This window comes from Nerophis ophidion, linkage group LG16 (assembly GCF_033978795.1).
Source record: "Nerophis ophidion isolate RoL-2023_Sa linkage group LG16, RoL_Noph_v1.0, whole genome shotgun sequence".
Lineage (NCBI taxonomy): Eukaryota > Metazoa > Chordata > Actinopteri > Syngnathiformes > Syngnathidae > Nerophis > Nerophis ophidion.
This window is the reverse complement of record NC_084626.1, coordinates 3136356-3162172: the sequence shown is the minus strand read 5'-3', so window position 1 is coordinate 3162172 and position 25817 is coordinate 3136356. Positions and strand designations below refer to the sequence as shown.

Sequence of the window (25817 nt, the reverse complement as noted above, 5' to 3'; positions counted from 1 at the left end):
AGGCACGTCCCCAATGATGTTGTTTGGGTGGAAATCGAGAGAAATTCGGGAGAATGGTTGCCCCGGGTGATTTTCGGCAAGGGCACTAAACTTCGGGAATCTCCCGGGAAAATCGGGAGGGTTGGTAAGTATGAGTATTAGCGGTGAATACGGTGTAATAATACCGGCGGGCTAGCTCTAATGTTAATTTGATATTGCCTCAAGGGCCAAATGAAATTAAACGGCGGGCCAAATTTGGCCCGCGGGCCAGAGTTTGACACCCATGCTCTAGAGCAGAGGTGTCAAACTCAAATACAGAGTGGGCCAAAATTTTAAACGGAACAAAGCCGCGGGCCAAGGTTGAACAAACTAACCTTTTAATTGGGACCCAAACAAGTTTTGCATTAAATATTGAACAAGCAAGGCTTATATAACTTTAGTGACATGCAAAATCCAGTTTCAAATAATAATAATAATAATTAAAAAAAATATCAATGGCTTATCAAATAAAATTTAAATAAAAATGTTATGCCTTTTTTTCTATTTGCAATCTTCTGAGGTAAATATAAATTTTTCTCCACAGGCTAATAATACATTTGAAAATAAAATAACAATAATGAATGAACCAAACATTCAAGCCTTGAAGTAGCAAGAGAAAATGCATGAATACAACGTTAATTATTGGTCAGTTTGCTGGAAGTTTTGTTTTGTTGTGTTACGGTGCGGATGTTCATCCGAAATGTGTTTGTCATTCTTGTTTGGTGTGGGTTCACAGTGTGCCGCATATTTGTAACAGTGTTAAAGTTGTTTCTAACGGCCACCCTCAGTGTGACCTGTATGGCTGTTGACCAAGTATGCCTTGCATTCACTTGTGCGTGTGTTTGTGTGTGTGTAAAAGCCACAAATATTATGTGACACGGTGTTAGTATGGAGGAAAAGCAGACGTGACAGGTTGTAGAGAACGCTAAAGGCAGTGCCTTAAATGCACGCCCCCAATATAGTTGTCCAGGTGGAAATCGGTAGAAATTCGGGAGAATGGGATTTTCGGCAAGGGCACTAAACTTCTGGAGTCTACCGGGAAAATTAGGAGGGTTGGCAAGTATGAGTATTTGCGGTGAATGTGGTGTTACCGGCGGGCCAGCTCTAATGTTAATTTGATATTGCCTCAAGGGCCAAATGAAATTAAATGGCGGGCCAAATTTGGCCCACGGGCCAGAGTTTGACACCCATGCTCTAGAGCAGGGGTAGGCAACCTGTGGCTCTTTTGATGACTTCATCCGGCTCTCAGATAAATCTTAGCTGGCATTGCTTAACACAGCGCTGTCCAAAGTGCGGCCTGCGGGTCATTTTTTAACGCTGCCTGCGCTAACAAAATAAGAGTCTCGGAAAACTGGCGTGCACAAGTGATGTGCACGCCAGTTTTCTGAGGGATCGCTTGTGCACGGCAGTTTTCCGAGACTGTATTTAGTTAGCGCAGGCAGCATGAAGCAGGGCTTTTATTGTGAAGATAGGAAATGTGCAGTCGGCCTTTAGAGTTTTGATGGAAGGTACGGCGCGAGAGTCTGTTGAAATAAAAAGTGTTTCTCACCTTCCTCTCGGTCATATTTTCATAATAATGATCTTGCAGCAGCCAGTGTCATCTCACAAGACCCTCCGGTACCGTGAATGTCATTTAAGTGACGTCTTGGTGAGGATTGATGATCACTAATTTTTAGGTCTATTTTTTTTAAAAGCCTGGCTGGAGATCGACTGACACACCCCCCGCGGTCGACTGGTAGCTCGCGATCGACGTAATGGGCACCCCTGGTCTAGAGCCATAGGTTCCCTACCGGCCCTTTGGGATGAATCAAGTGCATCCGTGAGTCAAGGCAGGTGGCCAAATACTTTCGGCAACATAGCGCAGATCTAATAAAGCGTGACTTTCACCTGGTTGTGGTAGAGGTCGAGCAAGGTCAGATTGCCCATCTTGCTGAGGGCACCGGCAGGTATTTTGGAAATGCGATTCCTGCCGAGACGCAACTGTTCCAGACTTGCCGGAAGACCCGAGGGCACCTCCTTCAGCTGATTACCTTGCACGTACAAGTACAACAGATCAGGTATCTTCTGGAACACCTGCGTGGGGGACAAAAATAGAAATCGGAATCTCCGGGTATTTCATAAGCGTCGATTGGAAAAGAAGGAAGCGGTCCGACCTGTTTGTCTATCCGCTGGATGCGGTTGTTTGCCAGGTTGATCCACCGGACCCCCGTGGCGTTCAGGAAGGGCTCTGCCGTCACCTGGGTGATGTAGTTGTTGTGCAGGTAGAGGTAGTGGGCCCTGGGCGGGATGGCGGGGATGGCCCGGATGTTCCGGTTCTCGCAGTTGAGAGAGTTGGGGTAGCTGGGAGAGCACAGGCACTCCCGGGGACAGTCCGGGTACACGGAGGGCGGGCCCAGGATGACCGGAGGGATGTCCGTGGGCTCCTCCGGCTCCGGCTGGGGGACGGCGGCGGGCTCCTTGGGGGCGAACGGGCGCCTGGTGGGCTTTCTTGGCCGGACCCTCTGGGTGAGCACCGCTCCCATCAGGAGGAGCAGCGTCAAGGCGCAAAGGAGTCCCGAGACGGCCCGCATTCTCCTGAGTCCAACAGAAAACACAATTTATACAAGTTTTTGTTCACTCTGGTCTGGCTTGTATGGTAGTAACACGATAATAATGAACCATGAACCAAGCATGACGTTGCTGGTTTTAGTTCAGTTCAGTTCAGTTTATTTTCAGTCCAACAAAAACATATTGTACCATGTGTCCCGGCAAGAAATCTGCGTTCAAAGGACTACGGCTTATTAATGATTCCCAAAGCCCAAAAAAAGTCTGCGGGCTATAGAGCGTTTTCATTTCGGGTTCCAGTACTCTGGAATGCCCTCCCGGTAACAGTTCGAGATGCCACCTCAGTAGAAGCATTTAAGTCTCACCTTAAAACTCATTTGTATACTCTAGCCTTTAAATAGACTCCCTTTTTAGACCAGTTGATCTGCCGTTTCTTTTCTTTTTTCTCCTATGTCCCACTCTCCCTTGGGGAGGGGGTCCGGTCCGATTCCGGTGGCCATGTACTGCTCGCCTGTGTATCGGCTGGGGACATCTCTGCGCTGCTGATCCGCCTCCGCTTGGGATGGTTTCCTGCTGTGAACAGGACTCTCGCTGCTGTGTCGGATCCGCTTTGGACTGGACTCTCGCGACTGTGTTGGATCCATTATGGATTGAACTTTCACAGTATCATGTCAGACCCGCTCGACATCCATTGCTTTCCTCCTCTCCAAGGTTCTCATAGTCATCATTATCACCGACGTCCCACCGGGTGTGAGTTTTCCTTGCCCTTATGTGGGCCTACCGAGGATGTCGTAGTGGTTTGTGTTGTGGTTTGTGCAGCCCTTTGAGACACTAGTGATTTCGGGCTATATAAGTAAACATTGATTGATTGATTAATTGAAACATGGATCACGATTCAAAAAATGAATAACATTACTGAAACAGGCAGAAGCAAAAAAGCTTATGTGCCCAACATAACATTTTTTACATTCAATTAAGTTACCTTTTCTAATAATTTTGAAATATAAAAAGAAATATAGTCATTCAGCATTTACATTTAAGTTGCCCTTTAACAAATAATACAAAAATATGTACTTACACACATGCACTTTTCTGTAAATAGATAATCATACATACCTTCTAAATACAACATTTTACCAAACAAACATACATTTCTAGTTCACATAACTTTTTAAAATACATTGTGACATGTTCTTTTTGAAATGAAATACTGAGTCACTCATTTTTATTTCTTTACCAACAGAATTCCACAAATTAACACCGAGAACAGATAAACATCTACGTTTAACAACTGATCTTGCTTTTGGTAAAATAATATTTGCTGCTCTGTAGAGAGAAGTATTTTGGAATTCCTTCTGGAAGAGTATTTATTTTTGCTTCGAACATTATCCGTGTTATTTTATAATAAACAATATCTTGAAATTTCACAAGTTTTGATTGAACAAATAATGGATGGGTATGATCATTATATCCTGCTTTGTTTATTTTTTTTTTTGCAGCAAAACAATATCGTTAATTATGGTTTTAAAAGTGGTTCCCCAGAGTTCTACACAGTATGTCATGTATGGAAGTATCAAAGTATAATAAATTGTTAACAAAGAATTATAATGAATTATTTAGTTTTATACAAAACACCAAGTGTTTTTGATATTTTGGATTTTATATAATTTACATGCTGTCTCCATGATAATTTATAGTCAATTATAACTCCCAAAAACTTAGTATCAAAGACAAGCTCAATTTTATCTCCATTTATTTTAATATTTACTTCATTAGATACCTCAGTTTTGGTACCAAATATCATAAATTTAGTTTTAGCAATATTAAGTGATAATTTATTCATATCAAACCAGTTTTTAATCACTGTCATTTATTGTTCTATTTTTACCAAAAGTTCATTAAAAATTTTTCCATATCAAAGGACAGTTGTATCATCAGCAAACATAAAAAAAATGTTAAGAAACTTGATGCATCACAAAAATCATTAATGAAAATTGTAAATAACTTTGGACCAATTATACAACCCTGAGGAATTCCACAAACTATAGTTTTAAATCCAGATATTGTATTATCCACCTGAACACATTGTTTTTATATTTTCTAGATAGCTCTTGATCCAGGACATTTTAGGAGCAGAGGAGCATGTTCGGCGGCGCACACACACAGAATGCTTACAAGCAGTGGACAGAAAAGGGAGAACGGAAGCATTTTGGCCTAAAAAAAACTAAACATAAAGGGACAAGCGGTAGAAAATGGATGAATGGAAGCTGTAACACTGAAACGCCCTCAGGAAGAGGTGCTTCAAGTCATTGTTTTGCATTTTTTTAGCTACTTCTAAATCCCTAATCCTGGCCTCCATGGTGACAAATAAAGTCTATTTCAAGTAGCATTATCACTGGAGGACGAGGAATAGCTAAACATGTTTCTGTACACGCCGAGGGAGGGTACAATAGCTTACTGGCGTCACATTATAAGCAAACACCATGGGTGACATCCACTGCAATGATACCAAGTACAGGACTGTATCTCGTCGATACTGCTATGATTACATTGATATTTTTTAGAATCACTTTTTTTTATTTATTTATATTATGTTTATGAAGTCAGGAAATACGTCCCAGGACACATGAGGACTTAAATTATGACCAATGTATGATCAGGCAACAACTTGGTATCGCATCGATACCTGAATTTGTGGTATCATCCAAAACTAATGTATCCAAACAAAAGAAGAATAAATGATTATTACATTTTAACAGAAGTGTAGATAGAACATGTTGAAAGGGAAAATAAGCAGATATTAACAGTAAGTGAACAAGTGAATTACTAATCATTTTTTACAGTTTGTCCCTCATAATGTTGACAAAATAATAGAATATAAAGTAAATATGTTACTGCATATGCCAGCATACTAATTAGGAGCCTTTGTTTGCTTACTGACTACTCAAATTAATCCTCGCCTACATGATGACAAATAAAGTAGGTTTATTCCAAGTAGCTTTATCACTGGAGGACGTGGAATAGCTAAAAATGCTCCAGTACAAGCCGTAGGAGGATAAAATAGCTCAATGACATCGCCGCTAACATGCCATGGGTGGATCTGTCCACTGTAATGATACCAAGTACAATGGCGTATCTAGTCTATACTACTATGATTGCATCAATATTTTTTAACGTCACACAATCTGCTTTGATATGAAGGCTCCAAAATAGAAATGACTTGATGCTACCACACATTACAGTGTTAGTCACAAAAATGATTGGTCGCCTTGAACTTGGGCAGATCCTGCTTCTCTCCGCTTGTAGTTCTTGGGTCAAAAAATATATTTCTATTGATTACAATGTATGAAAGAAACAGAAACACCTTCATGTTGCTTCCCCCTACACAGTGGAGTTTTACAAGCCTTCTTATTGGTAGGTTTAAAGACAGTCTTCTCGCTGGGAACTCTTTCAACGCAAAGTGTTTGTGACAACTTAGATACAATTATTCTAACACCGAGCCAAGGCAGATTCGCTCTGATATTCCTCGTCTTTGAGCTCACATCAGCGAGTGAAAAGCGGGGCAATGTTGATCCTTGACTGCCCTTTTATCCAGGTAGCCTCCCCTTTTCTTTCTTTGTTTCCTCAGAAAAAACTTTTTGTTTCTTTGGGGTTTTTTTCAGCTTCTGCCATGATATCAGTAATTGCACGCAGGCGTTGGCATCGAATGCGGTAAAGCAAGTCAGCACATCTGTAGTTTTTTGTGTCCCAAAACATTATGAACATATTCTATCAAGGCTGAAAAGTTACTTAGTGCTGCTTTTACACTAAAAATCGAAAAAAATAGGTATTCAGAGTCTTTGCTCAATACTTAGTTGATGCACCTTTGGCAGAAATTCCACCCTCAAGTCTTTTTTTAATAAGATGTCACCAGCTTGGCACACCTATTTTTGGGCATTTTCAACCCTTTCTCTTTGCAGCACCTCCCAAACTCCGTCAGGTTGGATGGGAAGTGTTGGTTTTCATCCAGGATGTCTCTGTACATTGCTGCAATCATCTTTCCCTCTATTTTTACCACTCTCCCAGTTCCCGGTGCTATAAACATAATTTAAAATAAGAAAAACGAAATCCTTTTAACAATGTCTTATGGGGTATTGTGTGTAGAATTTTCAGGGAAAAAAAAAACAATTTATTCCATTTTGGAATAAGGCTGTAACATGACATGTGGAAAAAGTGATGGACTGGATGTGCTGTAATAATTGAAACTTAATCTTAATGTTACCACAACTTGGGGAAGTGTTGGTTTTCATTCAGGATGTCTCTCTACATTGCTGCATTCATCTTTCCCTCTATTCTGACAACTCTCCCAGTTCCTGGTGCTATAAACATCATTTAAAAGGAAACACAAAACATTTTCACATCGTCTTATGGGGTATTGTGTGTAGAATTTTCAGGGGAAAAAAACATTTTTTGCCATTTTGGAATAAGGCTGTAACATAAGAAAATGTGAAAAAAAATGGACTGGATGCACTGTAATAATTGAAGCTTAATCTTAATGTTACCACAACTTGGGGAAGTGTTGTCTTTTTTTTATCCAGGATGTCTCTCACCATTGCTGCATTCATCTTTCCCTCTATTCTGACCACTCTCCCAGTTCCTGGTGCTATAAACTTCACTTAAAAGAACTCATCATTGTTATGGTTGCTCAAAAGGCCGCTTTCAACAGTGAACAATATATATATATATATATATATATATATATATATATATATATATATATAATGTATTTTTTTACATAAGCTGCAAAAAAATTGTGTATTTTTTACAGCATATAAACGAATGGTATAAATGGAATGGAATGGAGAAACAATACCACTGTTCTTAGCTTTTTTGTTTTGTGTTAGTGTCTTGCTGTATGAAAAATATAAAAACAATACCAAAGTTGATTTTATGGTAAAAAATCTATCGCCAATTTTACAGTCTAAAATTTGATTGATCTTTTTTTTTTAAATCATAAGTCAAGCAGATTGTGGAGGGGGGCGTGGTCTGTGGGCCTGCTACGGAGTAGGGTGTGGAAGGACCGGCCTCGGAGCACAGCTGGCAAGTGATTGGACTAATCAACTGGGAATGATCACCCAATTGCCTGCTGTGCATATTAGCAGCAGCCGGTCCGAGACACGAACTAGAGAGCAAAGTAGAGACACACCGGACTGAAAAAGTCTATATACTGCCGAAAAGAAAATTATACTGGTGGATAAAAATAAAAGACTTGATCCAACCTGAGTACCGGATTCTCGTGCCAATGTGTGGTGGTCAGGGGATCCTACTAGAGGGCAAGTACAGTATTTATTTTTATTTTAACAAGAAATATTTTTGGTATACATGATAATATAAAAAGTTGTTTTTTTTTACCACTGTGTTACATGGCCTTTCCTTTTAACAACACTCAGTAAACGTTTGGGAACTGAGGAGACCAACTTTTGAAGCCTTTCAAGAGGAATTCTTTCCCATTCTTGCTTGATGTACAGCTGAAGTTGTTCAACAGTCCGGGGTCTCCCTTGTGGTATTTTAGGCTTCATAATGCGCCACACATATTCAACAGGAAACAGGTCTGGACTACTGGCAGGCCAGTCTAGTACCAGCACTCCTTTACTATGAAGCCACGCTGTTGTAACACGTGGCTTGGCATCGTCTTGTTGAAATAAGCAGGGGCGTCCATGATAACGTTGCTCGGATGGCAACACGTGTTGCTCCATAACCTGTATGTACCTTTCAGCATTGATAGTGCCTTCACAGATGTGTAAGTTACCCATGCCTTGGACACTAATACACCCCCATACCATCACAGATGCTGGCTTTTCAACTTTGCGCCGAGATCAGTCCAGGTTATTTTCCTCTTTGGTCCGGAAGACACAACATCCACAGATTCCAAAAAGCATTTTAAATGTGGACTCGTCAGACTAGAGAACACATTTCCACTTTGCATCAGTCCATCTTAGATGAGCTCGGGCCCAGCGAAGCCGACTGCGTTTCTGGGTGTTGTTGATAGATGTCTTTCGCTTTGTATAATAAGAGTTTTAACTTGCACTTACAGATGTAGAGACCAACTGTAGTTACTAACAGTGGTTTTCTGAAGTGCCCATGTGGTGATATCCTTTACACACTGATGTCGCTTTTTGATGCAGTACCGCCTGTGGGATCCAAGGTCACGAGCATTTACTGTTCGTTTTGCGCTTATGTGCAGTGATTTCTCCAGATTCTCTGAACCTTTTGATGATATTACAGATCTCAGATGGTGAAATCCCTGAATTCCTTGCAATAGCTGGCTGAGAAATGTTGTTTTTGAACAATTTGCTCAGGCTTTTGTTGACACAGTGGTGACCCTCGCCCCGTTCTTGTTTGTGAATGGAAGCTGCTTTTATACCCAATCGTGGCACCCACCTGCTCCTGATTAGCCCGTTCACCTGTGGGATGCTCCGAATAAGTGTTTGATGAGCATTCAGTCTTTTTGGCGAACTTGTGCCAGCTTTTTTGAAACCTGTTACAGGCATCCAATTCCAAATGAGTTAGTATTTGCCAAAAATAACAAAGTTTCTCAGTTTGAATGTTAAATATCTTGTCTTTGAAGTCCATTCAATTGAATATAGGTTTTGCAAATCTTTGTATTTAGTTTTTATTTACCATTTACACAACGTGCCTACTTCACCGGTTTTGGGTTGTGTATTTGGCGCTGAGGTGTTGTGATTTTGCTAAAAAAACAAAACAGTTTCTGTTGTCTAGATTGAGATTCTAGATTGCATAAAATGTGTTTGGATGTTATTCGATCAGGCCAAAAGTGAGCAGTCCTCCAATGTTGTTCTTCACAACATCAGACGGGCAGGAAATTAATACTTAAGGGAAAAACGGAAGGGATAAAGACTCTTTTGTCGAGCGCGGCCCTTAAGGGGAGACCGCAGGTCCAGGAAAGGACCGGAGCCCTGCTAGGAACTGGACTGAACGGAATGCAGAATCTAATCCAAAGAAGGGATTCGCAGATGCCTTAAAGCGGGGATGTCGGACTGGTTTTCATTGAGGGCCACGTCGCAGTTCTTTCCACTTTTAACAGCGAATATTGTCAGTATTGACGTTGGTTTTTACAACATTATGTTGTTGCTTTGTGGACTAGGAGAAGACCGTGTCCCTCGGGAAGTCCTGTGGGGAGTTCTCACAGAGTATAGGATTCGGACTATCTGATTGTGGCGGTCCTCTCCTTGTATGATCGGGGTCAGAGCTTGGTCCGCGTTGACGGCGGTAAGTCGGACCCGTTTCCATTGAGGGTCGGACTCCTTTTTCTCTGATTCTGTTCATAACTTTTATGGACAGAATTTCTAGGCGCAGTCAGGGCGTTGAGGGCCACCGGTTTGGTGGCTGCAAGATTAAGGTCTCTGCTTTTTGCAGAGGATGTGGTCCTGATGGCTTCATCTGGCCAGGATCGGTTCGCAGCCGAGTGTGAAGTGACTGGGACAAGGATCAGCACCTCCATGGTTCTCACCCGTAAAATGTTGGAGTGCCACCCCTGGGTTGGGGAGGAGACCCTGCCCCAAGTGGAGGAGTTCAAGTACCTCGGAGTCTTGTTCACGAGTGAGGGAAGAGTGGATTGTGAGATCGACAGGCGGATCGGTGTGGCGTCTTCAGTAATGTGGACGCTGTATCGATCCGTTGGGGTGAAGAAGGAGCTGAGCCGGAAGGCAATGCTCTCAATTTACCGGTCGATCTACGCTCCCATCCTCATCTATGGTCATGAGCTTTGGTTTATGACAAAAGGACAAGATCACGGGTACAAGCGGCTGAAAGGAGCTTCCTCCGCCGGGTAGCAGGGCTCTCCCTTAGAGATAAGGTGAAGCTCTGCCATCCGGGGGGAGCTCAAAGTAAAACCGCTGCTCCTCCACATTGAGAGGAGCCAGATGATGTGGTCCTGATGGCTCCATCCGGCCAGGATCTTCAGCTCGAATTGGATCGGTTCGCAGTTGAGTGTGAAGCGACTGGGATGAGGATCAGCATCTCCAAGTCCGAGTCCATGGTTCTTCCCCGGGAAAGGGTGGAGTGCCACCTCCGGGTTGGGGAGGAGATCTTTCCCCAAGTGGAGGAGTTCAAGCACCTCGGAGTCTTGTTCACGAGTGAGGGAAGAGTGGATCGTGAGGTTGACAGGCGGATCGGTGCGGCGTCTTCAGTAATGCGGACGTTGTATCGATCCGTTGTGGGGAAGAAGGAGCTGAGCCAGAAGGCAAAGCTCTCAATTTACCGGTCGATTTACGCTCTCCTCCTCATCTATGGTCATGAGCTTTGGGTTATGAGCGGCCAAAATGTGTTTCCTCCACCGAGTGGCAGGGCTCTCCCTTAGAGATAGGGCGAGAAGCTCCGCCATGCGGGAGGAGCTTAAAGTAAAGCAGAGGAGCCAGATGAGGTGGATCGGGCATCTGGTCAGGCCTCCCTAGGGAGGTGTTTAGGGCACGTTTGACCGGCAGGAGGCCACGGGAAAGACCCAGGACACGTCAGGAAGACTATGTCTCCCGGCTGGCCTGGGAACGCCTTGTGTATATTGTAAATATTAAATATCGTCATGAAGGTGTATTTTACTACCCAGACCTGTCATCCCTCAACAGGCGCAGTGAAATTGTATCAGCATCCCGTCAGAGACGGAGACACCTCCTAGGTAACACATGAGCCAATCACCACTCCCCTACGCCTGCCTGTACCTACCCGTTCTGTGCCCTATATGGTGTGTGAATGCTTACATTAAAATCTCCTGATGATTGAGGGAACCCCTCATGAAACAGTTCTGTAGAGATGAAGTAGTCCTGTGATTTTTTTTACCCACACATACATATATTGCGCTCTACCACGGTACCGAGCACTATTTTCTGGATGATCTAATTAAGACATATATATATACACTTGCAGTGTGTATACAAAATGTTGATGGAGGGTTTTGAAGTAGTTTTAGTGATTTTGAGGGCTACCACGGTGACTCCTATCAGTTGCATCTTTCAAACGTTTGTTTTAAAATCTTAGAAACAAAAGACGTCTGTTCTTGTCTCTTATAACAAGTGGGAAGGATAGACAACTACCCAAAAAAAATTGCAGTTTCTCTTTCATGGTCCCCATTTGGACAAACCTCATTCTTGGTGTGTGTGTGTGTGTGTGTGTTTGTGTGTGTGTGTGTGTGTGTGTGTGACACAGATGGATGCTTACACAAGCACCACTGCAGATGTTTGCCTCATCACCACGAACACATTGAAGAATCCCACCTTACACCGTGGAAGAAAATAGTACCTGTCAACCCTCAAACACCCTTAGATTCTAATCCTGGTGTTGGGACGGTCAGGAAAGTCTTAGGTAAACATCGCCTATGATTCACGAGGGCAGGAACCTTCCTCGCAGCCTTTGTTCTGCGTGGAAAAACAAGATTCCTCCTGAAAACATTCTCTGTCACACCCCTTCCTTTTCCCTCTCGGTCATCCAGAGCCTTCCAGACCCTGGTTGCACCCCCAGAGACCAGAACAGCTCGCACTGTTTTCTGTCTTATCATGTCCGACCGCCGCCTCAACAGATGACGTGCAAGACATAACATAACACAGTAAAACGTCACAATAGTGCTTTACAGCACAAATAAGTTAAAAGCAAGTAAAACCACGCATAATAAAACAGTGATAATAACTTTTAACTAGATGAGGCCGTTCCGGAAGGAATTGCTCCAATGCTGAAGTTGAACTGAAATACTGACAGAATGTAGTATGGATGTGAGAATAGTTTGAATGTTGAAGTGTTGGAATTTCCAGGAAAACCGGATTTGTTTTGGAACTTGGGAAAGTGTTGGTTTGAATGTCCACAATGAGTGGAATGGGTTATTGTTGGAATGGTTTGAAAATGTAGAAAATTCTGGGAATTGTGCAACTTGGAATAATGTCTATGGATGTTGGAATGTTTGAATGTTGGAATGGTTTGAATGTTGAAGGGTTTGAATTTCCAGGAAAACCGAAATTTGGTTTGGAACTTTGGAATGTGTTAGTTTGAATGTCCACGATGGGTTATTGTTGGAATGGTTTGAAAATGTAGAAAAATGTGGGAATTGTGCAACTTTGAAGAATGTCTATGGATGTTGGAATGCTTGAATGTTGGAATGGTTTGAATGTTGAAGAGTTTGAATTTCCAGGAAAACCGGAATTTGGTTTGGAACTTGGGAAAGTGTTGGTTTGAATGTCCACGATGGGTTATTTTTGGAATGGTTTGAAAATATAGAAAAATGTGGGAATTGTGCAACTTTGAATAATGTCCATGGATGTTGGAATGTTTGAATCTTGAAGAGTTTGAATTTCCATGAAAACCAGAATTTGGTTTGGAACTTGGGAAAGTGTTGGTTAAAAATATCCACGATGGGTTATTGTTGGAATGGTTTGAAAATGTAGAAAAATGTGGGAATTGTGAAACTCGGAATAATGTCTATGGATGTTGGAATCGTATGAATGTAGAGGGGTTGGAATTTCCAGAAAAAACGGAATTTGGTTTGGAACTTGGGAAAGTGTTGGTTTGAATGTCCACGATGGGTTATTGTTGGAATGGTTTGAAAATGTAGAAAAATGTGGGAATTGTGCAACTTTGAATAATGTCCATGGATGTTGGAATGTTTGAATCTCGAAGAGTTTGAATTTCCATGAAAACCAGAATTTGGTTTGGAACTTGGGAAAGTGTTGGTTAAAATATCCACGATGGGTTATTGTTGGAATGGTTTGAAAATGTAAAAAAATTTGGGAATTGTGCAACTTGGAATAATGTCCATGGATGTTGGAATGGTTTGAATGTTGAAGAGTTGGAATTTCCAGGAAAACCGGAATTTGGTCTGGAAAATGGGAAAGTTTCTGGTTTGAATGTCCACGATGGGTTATTGTTGGAATGGTTTGAAAATGTAGAAAAATGTGGGAATTGTAAAACTTGGAATAATGTCAATGGATGTTGGAATGTTTGAATGTAGGAAGGGTTTGAATGTTGAAGAGTTTGAATTTCCAGGAAAACTGGAATTTGGTGTGGAACTTGGGAAAGTGTTAGTTTGAATGTCCACGAAGGGTTATTGTTGGAATGGTTTGAAACTGTACAAAAATGTGTGAATTGTGCAACTTGGAATAATGTCTATGGATGTTGGAATGTTTGAATTTTGAAGAGTTTGAATTTCCATGAAAACCAGAATTTGGTTTGGAACTTGGGAAAGTGTTGGTTAAAAATATCCACGATGGGTTATTGTTGGAATGGTTTGAAAATGTAGAAAAATGTGGGAATTGTGAAACTCGGAATAATGTCTATGGATGTTGGAATCGTATGAATGTAGAGGGGTTGGAATTTCCAGAAAAAACGGAATTTGGTTTGGAACTTGGGAAAGTGTTGGTTTGAATGTCCACGATGGGTTATTGTTGGAATGGTTTGAAAATGTAGAAAAATGTGGGAATTGTGCAACTTTGAATAATGTCCATGGATGTTGGAATGTTTGAATCTCGAAGAGTTTGAATTTCCATGAAAACCAGAATTTGGTTTGGAACTTGGGAAAGTGTTGGTTAAAATATCCACGATGGGTTATTGTTGGAATGGTTTGAAATTGTAAAAAAATTTGGGAATTGTGCAACTTGGAATAATGTCCATGGATGTTGGAATGGTTTGAATGTTGAAGAGTTGGAATTTCCAGGAAAACCGGAATTTGGTCTGGAAAATGGGAAAGTTTCTGGTTTGAATGTCCACGATGGGTTATTGTTGGAATGGTTTGAAAATGTAGAAAAATGTGGGAATTGTAAAACTTGGAATAATGTCAATGGATGTTGGAATGTTTGAATGTAGGAAGGGTTTGAATGTTGAAGAGTTTGAATTTCCAGGAAAACTGGAATTTGGTGTGGAACTTGGGAAAGTGTTAGTTTGAATGTCCACGAAGGGTTATTGTTGGAATGGTTTGAAACTGTACAAAAATGTGTGAATTGTGCAACTTGGAATAATGTCTATGGATGTTGGAATGCTTGAATGTTGGAATGGTTTGAATGTTGAAGAGTTTGAATTTCCATGAAAACCAGAATTTGGTTTGGAACTTGGGAAGGTGTTGGTTTGAATGTCCACGATGGTTTATTGTTGGAATGGTTTGAAAATAGAGAAAAATGTGGTAATTGTGAAACTCTGAATAACGTCTATGAATGTTGAAATGGTTTGAATGTTGAAGGTTTTGAATTTCCAGGAAAACCGGGATTTGGTTTGGAACTTTGGAAAGTGTTGGTTTGAATGTCCACGATGGGTTATTGTTGGGATGGTTTGAAAATGTAGAAAAATGTGGGAATTTTGCAACTTTGAATAATGTCCGTGGATGTTGGAATGTTTGAATCTTGAAGAGTTTGCATTTCCAGGAAAACCGGAATTTGGTTTGGAACTTTGGAAAGTGTTAGTTTGAATGTCCACGATACGTTATTGTTGGGATGGTTTGAAAATGTAGAAAACGTGGGAATTTTGCAACTTTGAATAATGTCCATGGATGTTGGAATGGTTTGAATGTTGAAGAGTTTGAATTTCCAGGAAAACCGAAATCTGGTTTGGAACTTGGGAAAGTGTTGGTTTGAATGTCCACGATGGGTTATTGTTGGAATGGTTTGAAAATATAGAAAAATGTGGGAATTGTGAAACTCTGAATAACGTCTATGAATGTTGGAATGGATTGAATGTTGAAGAGTTTGAATTTCCGGGAAAACCGGAATTTGTTTGGAACTTTGGAAAGTGTTAGTTTGAATGTCCACGATGGGTTATTGTTGGGACGGTTTGAAAATGTAGAAAAATGTGGGAATTTTGCAACTTTGAATAATGTCCATGGATGTTGGAATGGTTTGAATATTGAAGAGTTGGAATTTCCAGGAAAAACGGAATTTGGTTTGAAACTTGGGAAAGTGTTGGTTTGAATGTCCACGATGGGTTATTTTTGGAATGGTTTGAAAATGTAGAAAAATTTGGGAATTGTGAAACTCGGAATAATGTCTATGGATGTTGGAATCGTATGAATGTAGAAGGGTTGGAATTTCCAGAAAAAACGGAATTTGGTTTGGAACTTTGGAAAGTGTTAATTTGAATGTCCAGGATGGGTTATTGTTGGAATGGTTTGAAAATGTAGAAAAATGTGGGAATTGTAAAACTTGGAATAATGTCCATGGATGTTGGAATGTTTGAATGTTGAAGGGTTTGAATTTCCAGGAAAACCGGAATTTGGTTTGGAACTTGGGAAAGTGTTGGTTTGAATATCCACAATGGGTTATTGTTGGAATGGTTTAAAAATATAGAAAAATGTGGGAATTGTGCAACTTTGAATAACGTCCATGGATGTTGGAATGGTTTGAATGTTGAAGTTTGAATTTCCAGGAAAACCGGAATTTGTTTGGAACTTTGGAAAGTGTTACTTTGAATGTCCACGATGGGTTATTGTTGGGATGGTTTGAAAATGTAGAAAAATGTGGGAATTGTGCAACTTAGAATAATGTCCATGGATGTTGGAATGGTTTGAATGTTGAAGTTTGAATTTCCAGGAAAACCGGAATTTGTTTGGAACTTTGGAAAGTGTTACTTTGAATGTCCACGATGGGTTATTGTTGGGATGGTTTGAAAATGTAGAAAAATGTGGGAATTGTGCAACTTTGAAGAATGTCCATGGATGTTGGAATGTTTGAATCTTGAAGAGTTTGAATTTCCATGAAAACCAGAATTTGGTTTGGAACTTGGGAAAGTGTTGGTTAAAATATCCACGATGGGTTATTGTTGGAATGGTTTCAAAATGTAGAAAAATATGGGAATTGTGCAACTTGGAATAATGTCCATGGATGATGGAATGGTTTGAATGTTGAAGAGTTGGAATTTCCAGGAATACCGGAATTTGGTCTGGAAAATGGGAACTTTTTTTGGTTTGAATGTCCATGATGGATTATTGTTGGAATGGTTTGAAAATGTAGAAAAATGTGGGAATTGTGAAACTCGGAATAATGTCTATGGATGTTGGAAACGTATGAATGTAGAAGGGTTGGAATTTCCAGAAAAAATGGAATTCGGTTTGGAACTTTGGAAAGTGTTCATTTGAATGTCCAGGATGGGTTATTGTTGGAATGATTTGAAAATGTAGAAACATTTGGGAATTGTTTGCTTTGGAACTTGGGAAAGTGTTGGTTTGAATGTCCACAATGAGTTATTGTTGGGGTGGTTTGAAAATGTAGAAAAATGTGGGAATGGTGAAACTTGGAATAATGTCCATGGATGTTGGAATAGTTTGAATGTTGAAGTTTGAATTTCCAGGAAAACCGGAATTTGGTTTGGAACTTGGGAAAGTATTGGTTTGAATGTCTATTATGGGTTATTGTTGGAATGGTTTGAAAATGTAAAAACATATGGGAATTTTGAAACTCTGAATAATGTCCATGGATGCTGGAATGTTGGAATGGTTTGGATGTTGAAGAGTTTGAATTTCCAGGAAAACCGGAATTTGGTTTGGAACTTTGGAAAGTGTTGGTTTGAATGTCCATGATGAGTAGAATTGGTTATTGTTGGAATGGTTTCAAAATGTAGAAAAATGTGGGAATTGTGCAACTTTGAAAAATGTCACGTTAGTTTTAATAAGAACTTCCTGGAAATTGGGGATTTTGGGGAAAAACAGGGTTTTTTTTGTAAAATTATTAGGGCAAGGATGTTCTAAATGAGCTGAATTGGTTGGTGTTGGAATTGTTTAAATCAGGCAAAAAATGTTGAAGTAGTAAAAGGTGTTATGATATTTCTGGAAAATCCGGATTTTTGGGGAAAATTGTAAAAAAAAAACTTGAATTTTCTGAATTAGTTTAAATGATTGGTGTCGGGATTTTTGAAATCGGTTGAGAAATGATGAAGTAGTAACATGTTGAACTCAGATATGGTATTACGGAATTCCTGGAATTTCTGGAAAACTGGTATTTTTTTTTCAGTTTGAAAAACCATTTTGTGTTTTTGTCCTGATTAAGAAGAATGTTTTGACGGTAGAACAGTTGAAGTGGCTTAAAAAATTTGGCAGGAGTAGTCGCCAGAAAAAAGGGTGGAATAGGTCTTTGGAAAAGTAGGAATTCTGGAAAATCCGGAATTTTTTTTAAACTTGGTTGAAGGGTAGTTTGAATTTCCAGGATGGTGGAATGTGTTGAATGAAGGGGGAATGGTTTAAATTGGTTGAAAAATGCAAAAATGGTGGAAGTTTGAAAAAGGGCCAATTCATTTTGAACGGGAAAAATGTCCCGGAAAACATGGAATTCTGGGAAATTTGGGAATATTAGGAAAAGCGGGATTTGGGGGGGGGGGAATGATTAGGGGCATGGATGTTATAATGTTTGAATGTTGGAACGGTTTGAATGTTGAAGAGTTTGAATTTCCAGGAAAACTGGAATTTGGTTTGGAACTTGGGAAATTGTTGGTTAAAATTTCCACGATGGGTTACTGTTGGAATGTTTTGAAAATGTAGAGAAATGTGGGGATTGTGCAACTTGGAATAATATCCATAGATGTTTGAATGTTTGAATGTTGGAATGGTTTGGATGTTGAAGAGTTTGAATTTCCAGGAAAACCGGAATTTGGTTTGGAACTTGGGAAAGTGTTGGTTTGAATGTTCATGATGAGTTATTGTTGGAATGGTCTGAAAATGTAGAAAAAATTTGGTAATTGTGCAACTTGGAAAAATGTCCAATTTATTTCAATAGGAACTTTGGGATTTTTTGGAAAATTGGGATTTTTTGGGGGAAAATGATTAGGGGCATTGATGCCCGAATTGAGCTGAAATTCTGGATTTGTTTGGAAATTTGTGAAAAACTTGAATGAGTTGAAATGATTTTTGTTGGAATTTTTCATATCGGTGAAGAAATATTGAAGAAGAAACATGTTGAATTGATAAATGGTATTAAGGAGTTCCTGGGATTTGGGGAAAATCAGAAATGTTTCCAGTTTGTTTTGTGTTCTGATTAAGAGGAAGGTTTTAACAGTTGAAGTGGGTTGAAAAATTAGGTTGGTGTAGTCACCAGAAAAAAGGTTGGAAATAGGGCTTTGGAAAAACCAGGAATTCTGGAAAATCCTGGAATGTTTTGGACTTGAAAACAGGGTAGTTTGCATTTCCAGGATGGGGGAATTTGTTAAAGGTAGAATGGTTTTAATAGCTTGAAAATGTGGAAATGGTGGAAGTTTGAAAAATGGACAATTAATTCTGAATGGGATAAATGTTCCGGAAAACCTGGAATTCTGGGAAATTTGGGAAGGAGGGGATTTTTTGGAAAAACGGTTAGGAGCATGAATGTCCTAAATGAGCTGAATTGATTGGTGTTAGACTTGTTTAAATCGGGCAAAACATTTTGACGTAGGAAATGGTAGGAGGAAATTTTGGGAAAATCGCGAATTTTGAGGAAAATGTTAAAAAACTTTAATTTTTTGAATAAGTTGAAATGGCTGGTGTTGGAATATCTCAAATTGGTCGAGAAATGTTGAAGTAGTAACATGTTGAATTGAGAAACTGGTTGAAAAACCTGGAAATGGTGGAAGTTTAAAAAAATGGCAAATTCATTTTGAATGGGATATATGTTCCAGAAAACCTGGAATTCTGGGAAAATTGGAAATTTTAGGAAAAGCAGGATTTTTGGGGAAAACGATTAGGAGCATAAATGTCCTAAATGAGCTGAATTGGACGGTGTTGGAATTGTTTAAACTTGACAAGAGATGTTGAAATCGTAAATGGTATAAGGGAAAATCGGGAATTTGGGGAAAAATGGTTTAAAAAAATAGAATTTTCTGAAAAAAATCCTGCTTTTTGGTGTTGGAATTTTTAAAATCGGTTGAGAAATGTTGATGTAGTAACAGGTTGAATTGAGAAATGGTATTACCAAATTCCTGGAATTTTGAGAAAAACAGGAATTTTTGCAATTATTAAAACAACTTAGTTTTTTGTCCTGATTAAGAGGAATGTTTCACAGTAGAAAGATTGAAGTGGGTGGAAAAATGTGGGAGGAGTAGTCGCCAGAAAAGAGGGTGGTATAGGGCTTCAGAAAACCAGGAATTCTGGAAAATCCTGGAATTTTTTGGAACTTGGTAAAAGGGTAGTTTGAATTTCCAGGATGGTGAAATGTGTTGAATGAAGGTGGAAAGGTTTGAACTGGTTGAAAAATTTGGAAATTGTGGAAGTTTGAAAAATGGCCCATATACTTTCAATGGGGAAAAATGTCCTGGAAAACCTAGAATTCTGGGAAATTTGGGAATTTTTTGGAATTTTTCAAAGAAAACCTGCGATTCCAGAATAGGCTAAACAGTTTGAAGTTGGTACGGTTTGAATCGGATGAAAAATGGGGAAGGTAGAGCGTGCCAAAATCTGGAGAATAATAATAATAGATTAATTTGCCTGCGATGAGGTGGCGACTTGTCCAGGGTGTACGCCGCCTTCCTGTTATGTTGTGGCTCTATTTTATCTCTCTCTAGGAGGAAAGTCTGGAATCATTTTGTGTTCTCTCTCATACAGTACACTCTAATGTAATTGTAATACACTTTTACGCCCCTTGGGGCAGTAATGACAACAACAAACCAAACAGAAGAAGTCTCCAGTTTCTTAAGTGCAAAAAAATATGACCAAAGTGGTGAAGCTGTATTTTTATTTGCACTTTAATTTTACTGACAGTTTTGTTGACAAACATATTATTTATTACAATTTAATTTGAAATTATTCATTTTAGCACTGCATATGTACATTTATTTGTAATATTTTTAACTAGTTTTTAGTTCCTTCTAGTGCGGTTTATTTCATAATCTTTGTGATGAACACATGCTTTCATATATTTTGACAAGGTGGATGTTGTTTAACTGTAAGTAGCTGAGATATAATTATTGTCTATTTTTATGGCAGGGTCACACGTTGATACTCGGATCGTTTACCCAAGATGAAGATGGAACACCGGAGGCAGGGTGCAGGTAAGAAAATTATTTATTTACCAAAAATCAGTCACAACGCCATGTTAGCTTTTCCATAGCACGGGTAGCTATGGAAAAGCTAACGGGAAAGCTTAGCATAGAGAACACGTAAACAAATGGTGATGCTTAGCTCAGGAATCAAACGGTATGCGAACGTAACTGTTGCACGAAGCAAAGAAGACAGCCAGACCGAGTGTGGCGAAAGGCAGGAATAAATAGCTCTCTGTTTAGTGCCCGGAAGCAGGTGAGTGTCCCAAACAGTAATCGGAGGCAGGTGAAAATAATCAACACCCATGGCAACTAAAAAGCACAAACCCAAGGGTGCTGAAAACTGAAACAAAGTAGTCAAACTAAAATAAAACATGATCAAGGCAAGGGATCATGAAAAATATGATTAAAGTCGAGAGTAAGAGTACTAATTTATTGTTAATATTTGAGTGGGCCCCGGACACCCTCTGTACGAGAAAATTTGGGCCCTCAGGTGAAAAAGGTTCAGAAACCCTGGTCTATATAATATGTATTAGTTATGATTTATTGTACATTTTTATGCCATAACATTGCATACCATTCCATACTATACCATGCCATGGCATACCATAATATGCCATACCATGGCATATAATACTATGCCAAACCATGGCATAATATGCCATGCCATATCATACCATCGCATACCATACCATAGTATACCGTGTCATACCATACTATGCCATACCATACTATGTCATTCCACACCATACCATTGCATACCATACTATGTCATACCATACCACACCATACCATGGCATGCCATACTATGCCATACCATGCCATACCATACCATTGCATACCATACCAAACCATGCCACGCTATACCATGCCATACCATAACCTACTATACTATGGCATGCCATACTAAGCGATACCATACGGTGCAATACCATACCATACCATGGTATTCTATACTATGCCATACCATACCATATAATGCTATACCATGCCATACCACACCATACCATGCCATGGTATGGCATGCCATAGTATGCCATGCCATACTCTACCATACTATGCCATACCATACCATGCCACGCTATACCATGCCATACAAAAATCTACCATACTATGCCATACCATATCATGCCATACCATACAATGGCATGGCATACCATACCATGCCACGCCATACCATACCACGCCATGCCATACCATACCATTCCATACCACACCATGTCACGCCATACCATACCCTACCATACTATGCCATAAAATGCCATACCATACCATATGATCCCATGTCATACAATACCATACCATACCATGCCATACCATGCCATGCCATACCATACCCTACAATACTATGCCATACCATGCCGTACCATACCATATGATGCCATGCCATGTCACACCATGCCACACCTTGCCACACCATACCATCATCACTTTGCGTGGCCTCCAGAACTTTGTACAAGCTAACGCCCAAATGCTTGAAGATTATGATTTGGTGCGTTAGCATTGTTTAACATGAATATCCGACACTGTAACAACAACATTAAAAGTCAGAATGTGCAAACTTGGTCATGGTTGCTCTTTAAAGACTTTTTGAACCGACACAAGTGTCCCTCAACCTTTGCCCTTATCGGCTTAAAAACACCACAACAGTGTGTTTGCAACCGCAGGAAATTATGCATGGTAAAATATGATAGGTTTAGGTTTTATGGTGAAAGAAGTATTTTTGATAGTAGGTTTGCGAAAAAAAGAAAAACAACTTTTTCAAATTAATCACCATTTCTATTTGTAACGATTCTTAATCGATTAAAAAACCAAAAGGACATAGGGTTTCATGTCGAGGTAAAAAAAGGAACCACATAGTGTTCTGAAAATGACTTTTAAAAAGTCACTCATTAGAGTTACTTGTTACTATAATGAATGAAATTCAGCCGGAGCTAGAGGCCACGCCCCCTCCAGCTCCATGCGAACCTGAGTGAGGACAGCCTGTTTTCATGTCCGCTTTCCCACAATATCAACAGTGTGCCTCCCCAATGACGTTATAACTGTAGAAAGATCGAGGGCAAGTTCTTGGTTTCTTATGTGGGTTTATTGTTAGGCAGTTTCATTAACGTCCTCTCAGCGCGCGAACAACACACAACAACAGCAGTCACGTTTTCGTCTACAGTAAAGCAGTTCGTCTGCCCTAAACAGCAATGTTGTGACACTCTTAAACAGGACAATACTGCCATCTACTGTACATGCATATGGTTGGAAAAATAGTGACAGAGAATAGAACAAGGATGGACAATTCAACCCTTAACTCAACAATGAGTAGATGAGTGTTATGTGTGTGCATATGTGTAAATAAATGAACACTGAAATTCAATATATATATATATATATATATATATATATATATATACATATATATATATATATATATATATATATAGCTAGAATTCACTGAAAGTCAATTATTTCTTATATATATATATATATGTATATATATATATTAAATACTTGACTCTTAACCACGCCCCTCCCCCGACCACACCTCCTGCCCCACCCCTGACCACGCCCCCCACCGTCCACCTTCCGAAATCAGAGGTCTCAAGGTTGGCAAGTATGATTTGAGAGATCTGGTGTCTGTGCTTGTTAAAAGGCGGGACCTGTTGCCTAGTGACGTGTGACATCATCAAGAGTTTCAGCAGTTCGACGCCAGCCAGTTCTATTGAGTCTTTACACCGGATTGTGTCACCTCTGCTTAATATCGAGATTGAATGTGCTTCCATGGCTATCGTAGCTGCTTGTCAACAAACGGCCTATTGTTTGGATGGCAAGTTTGTCACTTCAATCATTGATTCGTTGTTCCTTACTCCCATCGTGTACATGTGTGTATGTTGTTGTCACAGAGTGATGTTGCCTCTTCCTGTTTGATATGAAGTTCATTTTAGTGCGATACTGCTTGTTGCTTTCAGCAGTAAAAATAGATTTCCTGCTTAGAACTTGTGAAATTACTACAGTAATTACTTGTTGTAATTACTGTAGTAATTACTAAGTGACATAGTGTCTGAAACATACATAATAATGTGTAAATAATATCAATAACCAGTTTAACCATCTGTGGCTGTAAGGTGAACACTAGTAAGGTTGTATTGAGTAGGCTAACCCATGTGGTTCCTGTGGATGTGATCAGTTATAATTACTGTAGTGACTAAATAACACAATGACTGAAACATAGATAGTGATGTGTAAATAATGTCAACAAGTAGATTAACCATCTGTGGCTGCGAAGTGAACACTAGTAAGGTTGTAAATACTGTATAGAGTAGGCTGACCCATGTGGTTCCTGTGGATGTGAACATAAGTTGTAATTACTGTAGTGACTAAATAAGATAGTGACTGACACAGACATGGTAATGTGTAAATAATGTAAATGACTAGATGAACCACCTGTGGCTGTAAGGTGAACACTACTAAGGTTGTAAATACTGTATTAAGTAGGCTAACCCATGTGGTTCCTGTGGATGTGATCAGTTATAATTACTGTAGTGACTAAATAACACAGTGACTGAAACATACATAGTGATGTGTAAATAATGTCAACAACTTGATTAACCATCCATGGCTGCGAAGTGAACACTCGTAAGATTGTAAATACAGTATAGAGTAGGCTCACCCATGTGGTTCCTGTGGATGTGAACACAATTACTGTATTGACTGAAACAGACAAAGTATTGTGTAAATAATGTCAATAACTAGATTAACCATCTGTGGCTCTGAAGTGAACACTAGTAAGGTTGTAAATACTGTATAGAGTAGCCTAACCCATGTGGTTCCTGTGGATGTGAACTCAATTACTGTAGTGACTAAATAACAGTGACTGAAACAGACAAAGTGATGCGTAAATAATGTCAATAAGTAGACTAACCGTTTGTGGCTGTGAAGTGAACACTAGTAAGGTTGTAAATACTTTAAAGACTAAGCTCACCCATGTGGTTCCTGTGGATGTGAACACAATTAATGTAGTGCCTAAATAACTTAGTGACTGAAACAGAGATTGTGATTCATTCGACTCAACTCTGTTGATTATTTATCAGTTCTTTAAACACTAAAACATCTCTAAATGGTGTTTTTTTTTTTTTTTTTTTTTTTTTTTTTTGCATGTTCAATTCCTGAAAAGCCAGGAGCTTTGGGGACGGTTGCCCCCGTTTTCTCCCCCACCTGGCCGGGGACCTGCAACCCGAAGACCCCCGGCTTATTTTTCCGTCTTTTTCATTAAGTTCCAATCGCATCATGTTGTTGTCGACATAAAAAAAAAAACGTCAGAAGTAGCGTGCCACGGTACATCACGTAAACGGCGTTGTAACGGACCTCAAAGTAATTAATTAAGATTGCTCGTTAGTCGTCAAAGTTGCTTATTCCGAGCACTGCCAAAACTTTGTTAAAGAAGCATCACCACAGCTGAAGTGGTGGAACAAATATGCCCCCCCCTCCCCCCTTCCCCTTCTTTACCAACAGACTCTCTTCATTACTTTCAAGTACGATTGCCAGAACATTTTCTCATGTGGGCGTGGCCCGAATCTGCATCTGTGGCGTCCATCAGGGCGTGCCGGGACTAATTATTGCGGCGTAACCAAAATGATCGTGATTTGTTTTCCTTTTCAAAGAGTGCGTGCCTGAAACGTTCTCCCTCTTTTCCGTCCAACCCTTGCACAAAAAGGCTTTTGAACGCTCTTCTTACGAAGACGACGATTCTTCAACCACAGGGTACCACTTTGTGCGTTACCATGGAAACGCCACCTCACATCACCTGGATTCTTATCTTTTGACCCGCCCACTTTGAAAAAATAAATAAATAAAAATAAATCACCGAAGTCTCTTACCTGCCTCTGCCCTCTTTCGTGCGGTCACAAGTTGTGCGTCTTTCCTTCTCCCTGCTGCCTTACCCTTCCTCCCTCGCCTCCTTGTCCCCTCCCTCCTTCTCTCGGCTGGGTTCTTCCCCTCCCGAGGTCCCACCGCCTCTTTCTTCACCAGGCATCTCGCTTCCTGGCTGCCTGACGCATTACCTTCTCTCTCAGTACTTTTAACTTTTAAGTCGATATGGCAATCGATCCCCGGGCCTGAGGAAAAATCTGAAAAAAGATTGGAACAGGTCCGCCTTGTTTGGATGTTGTCATGTGATTATTTTTGATCATAGCATGCAACTACAAGCTCCATCCATGGCTGCCCTATTTTAAAACTACATTCTCAAGTAGTCTTATGAGCTGGTGTGACCAGAAGATGTCGTTTTGAAAGTAATTTTATCACGATTTGTATCA

General features: G+C 40.0%; 2 protein-coding genes across 3 annotated transcripts in view; one reads left to right on the top strand and one right to left on the bottom strand.

The window, feature by feature from the left end:
* prelp (proline/arginine-rich end leucine-rich repeat protein) overlaps window positions 1-25513 on the bottom strand; it is a 45549-nt gene extending 20036 nt beyond the window's left edge. Inside the window, exons 1-3 of the mRNA XM_061922591.1 lie at window positions 25383-25513; window positions 2172-2592; window positions 1906-2091 (exon numbers count right to left, since the gene is read on the bottom strand). Coding sequence (XP_061778575.1) covers window positions 1906-2091; window positions 2172-2588 — 603 coding nt within the window. The 5' untranslated portion in view covers window positions 2589-2592; window positions 25383-25513. The remainder of the gene's footprint in view (window positions 1-1905; window positions 2092-2171; window positions 2593-25382) is intronic.
* Window positions 1-25817, top strand: part of fmoda (fibromodulin a) — a 281121-nt gene that overhangs the window by 155005 nt on the left and 100299 nt on the right. For both annotated transcript variants that reach the window (XM_061922593.1, XM_061922592.1), the window contains exon 2: window positions 20465-20529. The gene's annotated coding sequence lies outside the window, so the exon portion shown is untranslated. The remainder of the gene's footprint in view (window positions 1-20464; window positions 20530-25817) is intronic.